Source organism: Mycteria americana, chromosome 3 (genome assembly GCF_035582795.1).
Source record: "Mycteria americana isolate JAX WOST 10 ecotype Jacksonville Zoo and Gardens chromosome 3, USCA_MyAme_1.0, whole genome shotgun sequence".
NCBI classification, from domain to species: Eukaryota; Metazoa; Chordata; class Aves; order Ciconiiformes; family Ciconiidae; genus Mycteria; species Mycteria americana.
In genome coordinates, this window is record NC_134367.1 from 72,693,221 (window position 1) to 72,707,659 (window position 14,439).

Here is a 14,439-nt window from a genome sequence, read left to right on the forward strand (position 1 = left end):
AAGGTGGTTTTATGCAACCCTCTCCTCAGTTATGGTCAAAAGGTACCACTCCAGTCATGACATTTCACAGTTTCAGAAGTGAAGAAAGTTTGATTTTTTCAAAATAAACCCATTACCACTTACCAACAGTGAAATACAGCATGCCAGCATTTGTACCTTCTTTTTTCTTAAATAAGGACACATGAGGAATACCTCAGGAAATACGTTAGGATTTTTGAGTGGGTGGGTGGCGTAGAGGAGTAGCAGCAGCGTAACTTTCTTTTAGTGTTGTCCACAGAATGTAGGTCAGCCTACTCCAATGGAAATACCCCGACCCGATTCTTCACGTTCTTAGATATAAACATTTCATGATTTTGCAGGCCAGGAAACTGTGAATTTTGTTTGTGGCCCTGCCCCTCATTTGTCAGGGGACCTTACTGTTTGCATCTCCGGATGCCTTATTTTAAAAACTGTGTCAAAATTTTGCTTGTCTTGCAAACTACTAATACAAAGTGATATTATGTAAATGTTGAGTATTATAATTTCTATGAAGCCCGTGTCACAATGTAATAAATTAGAGGAGCTCAGTTGCTAATTTCTTGATAAATGTTATTTTATTAAGTATGTGCAGGATGTATTTATTTCAGTATAAAACAAATTGGAAAATGCCCTTCCTTCCATATATAAGCCATTGTTTAACTAATAATAGATGCATATTTTACTATGTAAAAGTATAACCTATTTTTAACCTCACGTTTTCAAGCAAAGTTTATGAAGAAAATACTTTAAAGCAGGAAATCAGAGTCCATTTCCTGTTTTAACAAGGATAATCCCTTGACCAGTAGGCACAAATATTCATTCCTCTTTAACGTTCATTAGCGCACTATTCATCCTATATTTCACAATTTAATGAAAGCAAGCAAGTTGCTGGGGACGTTATTAAGTTCAAAACATGTTTCACCTTATTTATCCGGAACTCAATAAAACTGTTCAGTCACAGACTTGCAGCCTCCAGCTAGGTTCCTGCTATTAGCCTTAAATCACTTTTAGAGTTGCAATAACAGTAAGTTGCCAAACTCAAATATACAGCTATCTACATCTGCTAGATAGTTTGTCTTACTGGACAGTCTGGAAGAATTTCAGTTATTTGACCCAAACTGTAAAGTTTTTTGCTGCTTATCAAGGAATCAATACTTTTAAAATCTGCAAATTAGCATTTGAAAAACATATCTGGAAGAACAGTGAAGGGCCAATGTTTTTTTCTTTAAGTGAGCATAAGATAGCCTCTCAAAAAAATCGCAGGTAGACAGGAGTTTTAAAAAGTAACTGTTGCTTGTAAATGGCTGAATCTCTAAATTTCCAGTCTGAACCATGAGGCATCTTTTCAGAAACTGTGATTTCTTCAACTGAAGAAGCTTATCAGGCCGAACAAACAAAAATAGAGAGCATGAAACATCGTTTCATTTCATCCCTATATGGAGGAACAGCAGAAAGCTGGAAGTGACAGAGCATTGCTGCTGTCCAAGACAGGCAGCAGTGATACCCACCCCACCCCACAGCCATCAGACTCAGTGACCCCTGGGTCTGGCAGCATCAGCCTCTTCATGCAGCAAGTCATCCAAAGTATCACGAATGGGAGAAGTAAATACCTGGCTGCCCTCTCTACTGCTCAGGTCTGTACATCTTCTGTACAGATAGCGTAATCATAACATGAACTCTTTACACCGCTATTTCAAGATGTTTCATAAACTGATTTTTGAGCTCTTCGCATTTGATCAAAGTGCACACATACGAGGCTGATTAATTGAATGAGCTCTTAATCAAACCCGTTTACTTGCTCTGAACTGGCACAAGTACACAACAGGCATGCTAACCAGCACAGTTGTAGGAGAGGACCACGGTGGGCAGGCAGCACTGCTGCACTGTGGAGAAGCTGCCATGAGCTGCACAATTCAGCTACCCGCTTCCCTAACTGCTCAAACTTGCACATGCCTGCATTTCCACTGCAAAGTCCCTACTTCATGTCTGAAGTCATGCGTAAAATCTAAGGGCAGTGGTCCAAAATTGCTGCTGGCTTCTGCCCAAATTGCGCTTCCCACTTTTACCTGGTGTGTCTTTCTTAATAGCAAGCCCCATGCAAATAGGGTTGCAAATAGGCTAATGTACATCACTCAAAGAGCCCTTATCTCCATATGGAATATCAGCCTCTTGATTTTTTCCTTTCTTAACTGATGCAGTTAAATTCATTCTTGCCTGGGATCATGGACTGTAAATCAAAGACAAGGGAATGAAACAAATAGAAAGCATAACCATGCTCACGGTTAGGGCTTACTGGAACAGACAGCAAGGATCTTAATGACTCCCAGACTCTCTGAAGGCCTTCAGCAAACTGTGCTTTCACAGAGGTGCCCCCTTTGGCTACATGCATGCTACAGGTGATTCTCATTTTATTTGCCTACACTAATAGCATTTGCAACCCTAAGACAGCTGCACTGAGTTCATTACATACAACTTCACAGGTCTGATGAGGGCAAGGCATTAGCAACCACACTGAAGAAAACTGTTTCAGAGCATAATGAGTTATCTTTGTTCCAGCATCGCTTAAGCTTGTCCACACTAGCCAGGCACTACCCTTGATCAATGAATCCATACTGCCTGAGCTGATGTGTCACGTCAGCTAATCTTAACTGAAAACATGTGCTAAAGCACTTGTGATCTAGGCATACCAGTTTAAGAAATTCCTCTGCAGCAGCTCTGACCTACCATACCTTCCACAGAGATAGCATGGCTGACCACGTCCTCTGTCCCTTTACATGCAAAGCAAAGGAGGCTAGGTAAAATTCCCACTACAAGGGATGGGAGGCTATCAAATGCATTTTCAGGGTATCACTTACTGACAAAAGTGAAACATGAAAGTCACTTTTTGTGCTTGTAAATAAGCATCTGTTTTAAGGTACCTATTCAGATAAACAATTTTAAGTTAACAGTGGCATACATTTATTATTTAAGTCTAAGAGCTTGAACATAATGTTACCTTTCTATGGATGTATTTAACAAAAATATCTTTGGAAAAGACAACCAAGGAAACCTGATTGATACAAGAAATACAAGGTTCATTTTTGTCATTAAAAAGTTCATTTTCAAGTGTTTAGAGTCAAATTTAAACATTTGCATAAAAAAATTCTTCTCTGACAAGGCTTAAAATATGGTAAGATGGGAAAATATATATATATAATGTAGACACTGAATACAAAGAACTAATTTTACTATAGTCATACTGAAATTGCTTGTAATGCAGGTTGTATTGAGAAAAATCTCATCTAATCTAAACATTAAATAGCTTACCAAACCACAGGGTCTATTTTCTTCTGTGATATGTTGTACAATGGTTTCATCCTGTCCCAAAACAACAAGTCCTCCTCCAACTATTCAGTTTGCTGAAATAACACACATGTCTACACAACTTCTTTTTTCTTCTCAATAGAAAACAAAGCAAAATAATTTCTTTAGTTCTGCTAACTACAAGTGCTGACCCTTGAGGAATTTAAGGCTAGGTTGAAGGAAGCTGTACTAAGCTGCAAATGAATTTTGCCAATACGGCCAGCAATGGGACCTGAGAAAAGGCAATACATTGTACTATATTATAATGTAGGTTAAATAATGCTTACTAGCAAACAAACAGAGCAGTCAAGAGAGACAACATGAACTACACAGAACCTAAGTGCCTTGCCTCCATTATCTGTCAAGATATTTCTAAATGCCAGAGGAGAAAGAGAGGCTGTTTGGTTTTGGTTGGGTTTTTTTTTTTTGGGGTGGTTTTTTTTTTTTTTTGAGGGTGTAAGAGGGTATTTTACCATATGTCCGTGTCACAGCTATAGCAGGGAGGTGCGATGATCTGAAGCAAAGTATATTTACTCTATATTTCCAACAAGCGCTGGCTTAACCACATCAGTTTAAAATAGTTGAAGTAAACAGCAAATGCTCAGAGCATACAGAAATTTCTGAACTATCATTTAAATACATTCTTTTCTATGTACTTTCAGAAGTTACAGAGACCATAACAAATTTTTCAAGCCAGCTAAACTCTACTCTTTTTCTCTCTAATTTAAAAAAATCCTTAGCCATCAGCAAGGCATGTTCTGCTCTCCTGTAACTACATCCATCAATTACTCCCATTACTTCTTCCTGGCCAGATCTTAGATCATGTAATTGTTTCAACTAACGGTTTTGGAACATCTTCAAATCTCTTTTACCCTTGTGGGTTTTTTACTTCAGTGCCCTCTTCCAGTTCTCCATGTACATCTTGGATGTGTCTTGGAATCATTTCACAGGTATCTCCTCCCACTGGTATAAGTTTCAATTTAACTTCTTTTCCTTTCCAGCCAACCCCATCTTTCCAGTCCTCCCGACAATCTTCTATTCCCATCTTCTCACCGCAAATGGCCATAATCATCCTTGAATCTTAACTGCCTCATAGTCCACATACCTGGGTCGTTTCCAAAGGCTGCCACATACCCCTTTTCATTATAATCTACAACTTTTTCCTCATCCCTTCAGCTAAATCATTCACTTGGGCCTATTTTTGCCTCATCTACAGAGACCTTCTCTGGCCAACCCAATACGGCCACAACCACATCATGCAATCCACCAAGGCACACAGGTGGATTTGCTGTTACTACACTAACCATCTCTCTGCCTCTAGCTTTTAAACACAACGAACTAAAGTTGACTGTCCTCACCTTCACTTCCAGCCATTCATCTTACCTATGTGCTCACCCCCTGCCCTGTCAACCCTACCCTGAATAATTCATCAGCCTTCCACCAAGTGTAACATTATTCAGCATTTCCACATGTGCACACCTGGTCACTGTTCAGGAAAGATGTGCCCTGTGTAATTCAGAAAAACCCTCTCCCTCCTTCCCGAGAGGGATTACACCTACTGTAATAAATGCAAAGGCACATCATCTAACAGAGGAGAGCGTGGGCTTTTCTTTTCCTGTTAGGATTTTTCAATTCAGAACTACACAATTGCTAACCTACATTTCCCATGTGAGTTTAACTTCATAGCTTTCCTTTTCTGTTACTTTTTCCACACGTACCGCAGTTATCTCAAAACCAGCCTGCGGAGTCTATGAGCACCTAGTATTTTTACAGCTAGCTGTTTGGGAACTTCTGAGCACTGCTACAACACAGCAACTACACAACACCAAAGGCAGGTGCCAAATGCCACATCACGAGGGACATTTTTTGGACTGAGAGAGGCCAGAATACTTAGCAGAGCACTAGTCCTTTGTAAACGATATAAAATTGCATTGTAAGCTAAATGCTTTACAAGGCAGATATGAATCTCACCATCATTCAGGTTTTTGAAAAATCACCCTATGTTAACACCAATCATCAGGACGAGTTGGGCAATCCACCAATAATTATTCAGGTGTCCCATAAGAGAGCCTGAGAGAAGTCACAAAATGACAGTTTGGAGACAACTTGGGCCTCACGCAGCACTGAGAAACTGCAATTTCACTTCAGGTGGGCCTGGACTCCAGCTTATGTTCAAAGGACACCCTCAAAACCTGTTAAGCTCTTAACCACTATGAAAGAAGAAATTCATTCAACAGGGAACAATAATCTCCTTCTAAAAGTATTCATAAAAATATTTACTTTCAGGGTCTTTTCTCCCTTACAATATTCAGGTAATATTTTAGCAGGACAGTCCTGGCTCTCACCTGCAAGTGAATTAGGGCTTTATCACTCCCATAAACTGGTTTCAAACCACACTGGGTTGCCCCAAGAGTTCCTTCCCAGAGTATATAGTTTCAGAACTAGTTCCAAAGACTCGAACTGCTTTCTCTATGGGGAGAAAAATAATATTGCTGTAACAGACCGACCTTTCTTCAGATATGCCGATAGCTGAAGGATGTCAGTTCATTGTGAGAATTTGGGAGCTGGAGTGGCTCCAAAGGCTCCACATATTTTCAAAGGGACCTTGCCTGTAATTTTAACCCATTAAAACAAAAGTGCATGGCTGGAAGAGGGTAGTACATATTTAAAAATCTCACTGTGATTCAAACATGGCCATATTACTTGCACCAGTGATTTGGTAGTGTCATTTCACAAAGGCAAAAGACAACAGGTTTTACTTCTATGACCAGCCTGCATTCTTGCACATCACATGAAAGAGAAAGAACAACGGAAACGTGGCTGAATGTGAGAAAGCACCAAACTGCAATGGCTTTTTGGGTGGGGGTGGCGAGAAACACATATACTACAAAAACCTGGTATTTCTCCACCCAAGCATTGCTAGTGAATGACCTCACTGGTTTCCTACATATACTCCAGCAGCCTTCCTGCCATCACTCTGTTGAGCCAAGCAATGATGTCAACAGTCCACCTGTGAGAGTGATGTAGCCCTCTGGGTCACGGTCGCCGAGAACTTGGATAAAAGCTGTGCCAGTGTTAATTAAATGCACCTCTTGTTTCACTGCTGATTTCCTCCGATAAGGCTCAGCTCATTTTTCCTGGAAAGACTTCCATGCTGCAAGGGAACCAGAGCCAACCATAACACAAAACAAATATTGCTTAGAGAATATGAAGACAACATGTTAAATATTTAGTTTAAAAAAAAATTAATGATTGCCTGTCAGTGCTGGGGTGAATACAAATCTCATTAATTTACATGTGCTAATGACAAGGTCAAACTACAAATGCTAGTTACTGCAGATAGTTTATTATCTTTCAGCAGTACTTATCTCTTTCATTTGTAATGCTCTTCCCGATTAAATTGGAGCAGAATTCTAACAACCTGCTTTACCACCGATAAGTTCTGCCAGGTTAGAGTGAGAGGAGCTCGTCCAGTAAAAAATATGCTTTGAGAATGGAGTTTGACATTTAATTAGCATCAGAATTATCACTATAGCTTTAATGAACATGTCGTCCAATAGCATTTATTCTGCCATCCAAAAGGTCTTAGCTGTAAGAAGGCTCTAAGCAGCTTAGGTATTAAGGATCCTCTTCCATTAATACAATTAGCCCGCAAGTAATGAAAGGAAAAAATACATACTGCTCCTTCTTTTTTTCCTATATAAAGAAATCTAATCCACTGTCATGACTGGATGCTTTCACCATATGCTGTCACCAGGATTTCTGTAATCCCTCGACTCATAGCATCTGACCTCCAGCCACTTTAAGCCTTCAGGACATGCCCTTTTATGCTTGCTTTATTCTTGTAGACATTTTCAGATAGCTTTATTAGTAAGAGAACTATCAAAGGAAGACTCTCAGTTTTGGAACCTAACATCAAAAATATTCCTTCTTGCACAACTTAAAAAGTACCACTAGCCCTAAGACTTAATTGCTGACAGCAATGCACACAAAAAATCTTAAGGTGGCAAAATAGAAAAGTGATCTCAAAAGTAGTGATACAACTCTGTTACGAGAGTTTGTTTCCTGATGATCACAACTCTCAACTCTGAAAGGCAGCAAGTTGACCTCTTGCCATAAATTTAATTCTAGAGAGAGAACTGTATGGTAAGGATGTTAGGAATACATTCATATTCATTTATTTATTTTGATTTATAGCAACTGTGATAGTTCCAAGGAGAGTTCTGTCCCACATTCCTGAGCATTAGCAATATTTTCCAAACAACCAATGATCGATGTCTGTCTGTTTAGATTTTTAGCTCTTGGGGATCTTATGTTTATATAGTACCTTGCCCTACAAACTCTCTTGGAATACATAACACTAAGAGTATGCTGCTTACCCAGTTCCTGATATGGGAAAAGTTCCATGGCTATACTACCTCTCACCAAAGTCAGGGTAACTAACTTGGACGTATTTTTTACAATCTCCCCCAGTAAGAAATCCCATACATAAAATGCCCTTCATAAGAACCATATTTTTTGGTTCTAGGTGGAAACCGAAAATGAGAGGTAATCCTTGAACTTGTTTGGCCTATACTGCTCCTATGGACAGTTCCTATGGATTTATGAGGCTGAACTGCAGCTAGTTTGTGTTGAAGCGTGCAGAGAGTGACTCATTCAGAAAGCTCAACCCAAGAACATTTCACTCTGACATCCTACAGAATAGCTCCCTCATGGATTTGAAGTAGTTGCTGCCCATTTTTCACATTCACTCCTTCTCAGAACTTTATGACACACAACTTCCAGTGCAAACTTGAATCCAGGCCATGAAGGAGATACTAGAACTTCTGACAAATTTTATTCCGTCATCAGTAATTGGAATTTGGTCTTACACAATTTAAATACACAGCTGTGTTCCACTTCTGGTGAATGCGCATAATGTGGCCATGCAGAAGGAAAGCATATCCCCAAGTCCAGTGAGTTAAAGTGACACAGTTTCCTGAACTCCAGGAACTCTCCTGGTCAGAAAGTACTTCCTTCCTTGTTTCAAACACTTGATTGTTTCAGAGGGAATTCAAAACAATAGATTAGAAACTTGCAACCTTTCCTAAGTGTACTGCTACACGAGGAAATCAGGCCGTGCTCTGGGAAGATGAGATAACATTGGGAGAGTACTCTTTCCGGAAATGCAATGGCTTTTGCATCCCCTCTCTAGCACCATCCCATGGATCAGCTACATATAAGTATTAATTCATGCTATGAGATCTCAGATGCAGTTCAACTACTGTTTGGAATAAGATGTGCGTGGTTGGCAAAAGGCATGAGCTAACTAGCTTCTCAGCTACATTGATAAGGCATGTCAGGGAAGAAAATACCAGGAGCTTCCTAATCTGAGTCTGTACTTTGAGGACAGGTAGGAAGAAAGGATGACAATTGCCTTTTTTAGCACCTTGTTGTTTAGATCTCTAAAAAGAGAAAGAATGCGCTACTACTTCTGCAATTAGAAATCTATCCCTTCCCACCATAACTTAGTTTTACAGAACCAGCAGAGATGTTCACAAGGACTAGGAATAGATCAGCCTCATCAGCTGAAAAGCAATCATTTTAATCATACACTTTTTCCTAACATGATTCCCTTCATCAAAATACATTACAGAATGCTTTGTAATGACAGATGAAAGATTTAACATTTAGAATATAATCATGTAACTACAGTTATTTACAGACTGCAATTTGAATAAGGAAAGGCAACGGACATGTAAATTCATTTTTCTGCAGCATTAGGGTACCTAAGTATCCTAGACTAACTGAAAAACATCAGAAACAGAACCAATGGCAAGAGTCATTCTCTCAGATCCTGTAGTCAAAGCTCTTATACATTACATTTTCCTAATTCTCTTTTCCTGTCAACGCAGAGCTACAAAAAGTGTGAGGATAAAATTATTATAAAACACCAAGAACTCACCTGGTTCTACACATTATTTTTAGAGGCAAACAGGAAATGCACTTCCCTGTCAAGCTGGGTCAAAGGAAGGGGCGTGATCAAGTTGAATACTCTGCACTCACCGTTCCTACCAAAGGGTAGATGAATCCAGCTCCAATACTGGCTCGCACATCACTAATCGGCAAAATGAAACCAGTGGGAACGCCCTTCCTCTCAGGCTGATGGGAGAGGGATAGGTGAGTTTTTGCCATACAAATGGGAAGATTTCCAAATCCCTAACAGAAAAGGGAAAGAAAATAAAAAGAAAAACGCTTTTAAGATTACAATAAAGACAGAATATATTTTAACTTTGTTATCAGTAACTTCTAGAAATCCTAAAATCCATATAGCAATAGTTAACCTCTGTTTCTTAACAGCTAATATTTCAGAAATGGACAGAACACTGTATTTTACATGCTATTCTCTCTCAGCTCAGGCCTGTATCTCCAGAGACTTGGCTGTAGTGACATCCAGCTTCTAGAGTGGGTTCTCAGTCCAGAGTTAGGTGCAGAAGTTGCCTATACAACGGCTAGAGTGTGCTATTTTCAGAAAGGGCACGCAACAGGTACCACACTGAACAAGAAACCTACACCAACTCAATAAAACTCCAGTATGGCACTTCCCTCTGGGCTCTAATGACCTAGTTAGATACCTACTTGAGACCAGGGTTCATAGTCCAAAACCCTCTAAAGGTACTAATGTCTTCTTGGAGGTAAACACAAATGGCTCATGATGCTTTGCTTTGTTTTTAAACAAGACAAAAACTGCATGAGGTGATGGCACCCACTTCAGTAATGACAGTGCAGTAGTTACCCAAAAAGTGGGAGAAAATCAGGGAAAGGCCCTCGGCAGCTCCCCCCAGACTATTTGTCTCCCAGGTTATCGATTAACCTTGAGTCAGGCACCTTCCACTCTTCTGTCCAGCTCCTTGACAAACAGGGATGCAATTCACAAGGCCAGGAGGAGAGCTGGCACCACAGGGAATTGCCTCTGCAGCCCAGCACTGATGACAATCCTTTAATGACATTGTGAAAATATTTCCTAATACTACTAATGTTTAGACTAAAAAATGGATTAGAGAATCATAGCAGGAAAAGCTAAAGACATGGATTATTTTGCTTCAAGTACAATAAGTAAGCTTCTTTTCCATCTAGAAAATCAAATTAATTCTCAGAAGATTTGCATTATAGAGAAGACGGCTATACTTCTGTCTGTCTGACCAAGCTGCTGAAGTATACTCAGGAATTTTTCCGTGACACATTGTCCATAGTTTCTATTTTCTGACAGAAAGGCTCCAGTCATGTTTATACACAGAAGCTGTTCTATTACATAAAATACATTCACCTCTCCACATGATTTCAAAACCGTTTTCAAAATGTAACAAAACCCACTCCCACATGCTTTAGGAACCGTGATCTATTTTACCTTCTAGCATTTACAACCCCTTGAAAATAATATGAACAGAAGGAAAACAGAAGATTTTACAAGCATTGGGAGCTTTGTTATTAAAGTGTATAGCCGCACACAGGTCTTTTTGTGTTTGCAACTCATTTTTTGCAGGTACAAATGAACGCTCATATGCTAAAATTGGGCACATTCACTAGCTGCTACTTTTGCAGATGTGCAGTTGTCACATTTAAGGCAGTAATCCAAAATTACCACTCTGCATAGAAAGTACAGAGTTTCATCAACAATCTCAGAATGATTCCAAACGCCATACATATCTTACGGGAGACAGCTTTCAAGGTAGCTTTCAAGGTAGTTAGGTTAGAACCATTCTGTTCTACCTAATCTAATCTAAACCAATCCCTATTGACCTCTGCAGTTTAGCACCATGGGTAAGCTCATGCCTTTTAGCAAAGCTTGACTAAACACTCCAATCTGAGAACCTTCTACAGCCCGAGGTTTCCTAGGACTCTCATCCAGCAAGTACCCGACTGTGTAATTCACTGCTGTTCTTACCTGCTGAGTGTAACAATCAACTTGTGACTGAGCAGCGGGAGACAACTCTATATCCTGAGCTCCATACACCTTCTGAGCAATGATCCTTATTTTCTCAACGATAGGAAGCTGCAGAGACAAGGAAACAATACAAGGATGAACATTAGCCAAGAGAAGCTAGCATCTTGTTTGCTGAGTGAGAAATCAGAATATCTCATTTAGATTCATCCTTGTTAAACAGCCTTGCTAAAACATTAAACCAAGTAAAGGGCACTGGTGATGAATATGATATTCAGCTACAGGTACATGAATGACAACCATGATTTCAGCTACTCCATCATTTAGGAGCTGCACAATTTGTGCATTACAAAGTTGACAACATGAGCTTACACTGTTGCCTAAAGTGAGGGAAGAAAATTACTGCCATGTAGGTTTAAGAATCAAGAGCTATCGCACACTGCAGATACAAGGAAGCAAGCTCCACTGGGTTAATGGGGATCACTGGACAAATAAATTTCATTTCACACTAAAGATAACCTATACAATGAGTGGAGAAGGCAAGGTAGCAGGCAGCCAGGGAAGGTTCCTCTGAGAAGCAAAGAATTGTAGCAGAAAATTCCTGACCCATCACTGCTCCTTTGTCTATAATTTTTTTTTTTTATTCTCACCTCCTATCCTTCCTAACATACGTATTTTGAATTGTAGCATTGATATTGTAAAGCACTTTGGACACTTAAAAAAAAAAGAATATGAGAGCATTCTAGGATACACTTTGAAATCACAAGTCACTAAGTTCAACCTCAGTCTCCATGAGTATCCACATCACGTTATTCAGCTCAAACCGTATGTGTGTTCTGCCTTTATGGCTTCTATTTGAAGGCAGATGCAGACTCTCACATTCAGGCTGTTAGAAATCCTTTCACAGATTTTCAGCAGACAGTTTTTTGTGGTCAGACCAGGCATTTCCTTTTTGTGCCATAATTTCTGTTTATTAAGAGTACACAACACTTTCTTTTTCTTATTAAGAGTATGCAACTCTTTCTTGTTTTGAATGACCTTGGAGAAAGCAATTATAACCCCTATAGCCTATTTTAAACAAGCCAACCTCTTCGACTGCTTTCAATAGGAAGAGGACGATAGACGAAGGATCATACCACCAGTTCAGCTACTTCAGTGCTGACCACAGATGGCCAGAGATGTGCGCAATACTCCAGGGAACACTGCACCAGTAATTTGTACTCTAGCCTATTTAATTAACAACACACGTGGAAGAAGTGTTGAACAAAATCTGAAGAGATACCACTCGGGGAAGAATTCTTGGTAATCTCAAGCAATATAAAAAGCACCAGAACACAAAATAGAAGTATTTAATTTTTATTCCGAAGGCAAGAAATTGGTTTGTGAATAACAAACTCTATCTGGTGCATTTATAGGAAGTTCCACAGTTAATCACATTTTTGCAATGCCTGTGTAGAAGTAATGGTCTTGCTGCAAAGATACATCAGTTGAAGGGTTTGTGTCAGACTGACCTTTTTTGTATTTATGATTGAATTTTAGAAAAAGTAAAGTTTAAAGTAGTCTGCCTTTACATTAATAAAGAACTCCAGTAACAAAGACATCACAAGAAAAGAAGCTTGCCAGACTCTCAAATAGCTTAAATGTAAGTCAGTTAAAAGCGACTAAGGCTCAAATAAAATCTCTCTCTCAGACACAAAATTTCAAAGTGAGGTTTAAAGATGTTCCACAAGACACTTCCTGAATATGCTGACTATATGATTATTGCACCTTAATTGGGTGGAATGACGTCATATTCCTGACTTCAGGCTTTTTACGGGAATCCAAGCAGTTAAAAAAAATCTAATGAGGATTGAGATAACACATTGCAAATATCCTGGACATAATTCCTGGCAGCATTAAGCTGAATAGAATACTTCAGTGACATGGATAGCCATCACGAGATGAAACTTCTTCCAGGTTGATTATTAAGTACATTCATAGCCATGGCAGTTTTGAACACAATGGAAGAAATGCAAAATGTGTTGGTTAACTTGCCTTTTGGGTGCTGTTTGCTTGCAGTCAAGGACTAACAGCAACAGCAAAAGCAAAAGGAATTCTACTCCCCATTGTCAGTAGGCCAACATCAAAACAAACAGCTTTCTGCATAAACCTCAGTCAATTCATTGAGATGGAGACGTCCATTTAGATTCAACTTGCATTTGTATCAAAATATTTCAAACTATTTTGACAGCAGCATAATTACTATGCCCTCAGCCCCCTTCCAGCAACCATAGCTGTAGTTTCCAAATGAAAGGCAGCAGGGCTCTGGCTAACATCAGAGCAGACTGCTGTAATGACAGTGGTGGCATTCTGCTCCTCCCGGGATGTGCTCAATGTCTTGCATGACTGAGCCTGAGCTGGACAGTCAAACTGTATCCCTACGGATTTAGGTTTGTTTTTTTAACCAGAATTTCAGGGCCTTTTCAGGCCAGTACCCACACCCCAAATTCTGCAAATTGAACCTCAGAAGAATCACCAGTGGGGAAGCAGTTGTGGGAGCGTGAATGGCAAACAAAAGTGGTTTTCTGAGACTTGTTTTTGGAGGGCATGCGCATACAAACAGGTGAGGCAATGTGCATGGCGTCAGAGGAGAGCTTGAGCCTATTTAACCTCACAACACAGGCAGATGAGTCCTGGCTGAGCCCAATTCAGACAGAAACCAGCAGGGAGGCACAGATGCTCTATACACATTAACACAGCCCATGCATGTGCACACTCTCAGACATGCTTCCTTCCTGAAATTTCAGGAGTAGGGAAAGGAGTACACTACACCATGCTAAGGATCCATCTGTTTCCTAGTATTTAGTGGGATTGTTAAGGGATTGTCTATTTAGAATCACAGTGTAACAGCGTTTCAAGCTAAAAAGTTTCCCATGTTTCAGTTATCAAGTAATACTGCTAGGAAACTTCATTTTAATTTAACTTAAAGAAAGAAAAGCCACCTCGTATTTTACATGAGAAACAAAAATTCATTTTGCTTGAAACTAACATAATGGTATTCATGAGAAAAGAAGCTCTAGTAATTCAAGAGACTTTTTATATATATGCCATAGCAGAAGCCTGGATGTTTACAGGACACTTGTAAGAACAATTCTTACTTTTTCTTATCTGGTCTTTAA

At 39.5% G+C, this 14,439-nt stretch overlaps 1 protein-coding gene across 1 annotated transcript in view; it reads right to left on the reverse strand.

Moving 5' to 3' along the window:
* LOC142408456 (monofunctional C1-tetrahydrofolate synthase, mitochondrial-like) overlaps window positions 1-14,439 on the reverse strand; it is a 124,560-nt gene that overhangs the window by 42,376 nt on the left and 67,745 nt on the right. Inside the window, exons 14-15 of the mRNA XM_075498987.1 lie at window positions 11,285-11,392; window positions 9,406-9,558 (exon numbers count right to left, since the gene is read on the reverse strand). Of these exons, the coding sequence (XP_075355102.1) occupies window positions 9,406-9,558; window positions 11,285-11,392 (261 nt within the window). The remainder of the gene's footprint in view (window positions 1-9,405; window positions 9,559-11,284; window positions 11,393-14,439) is intronic.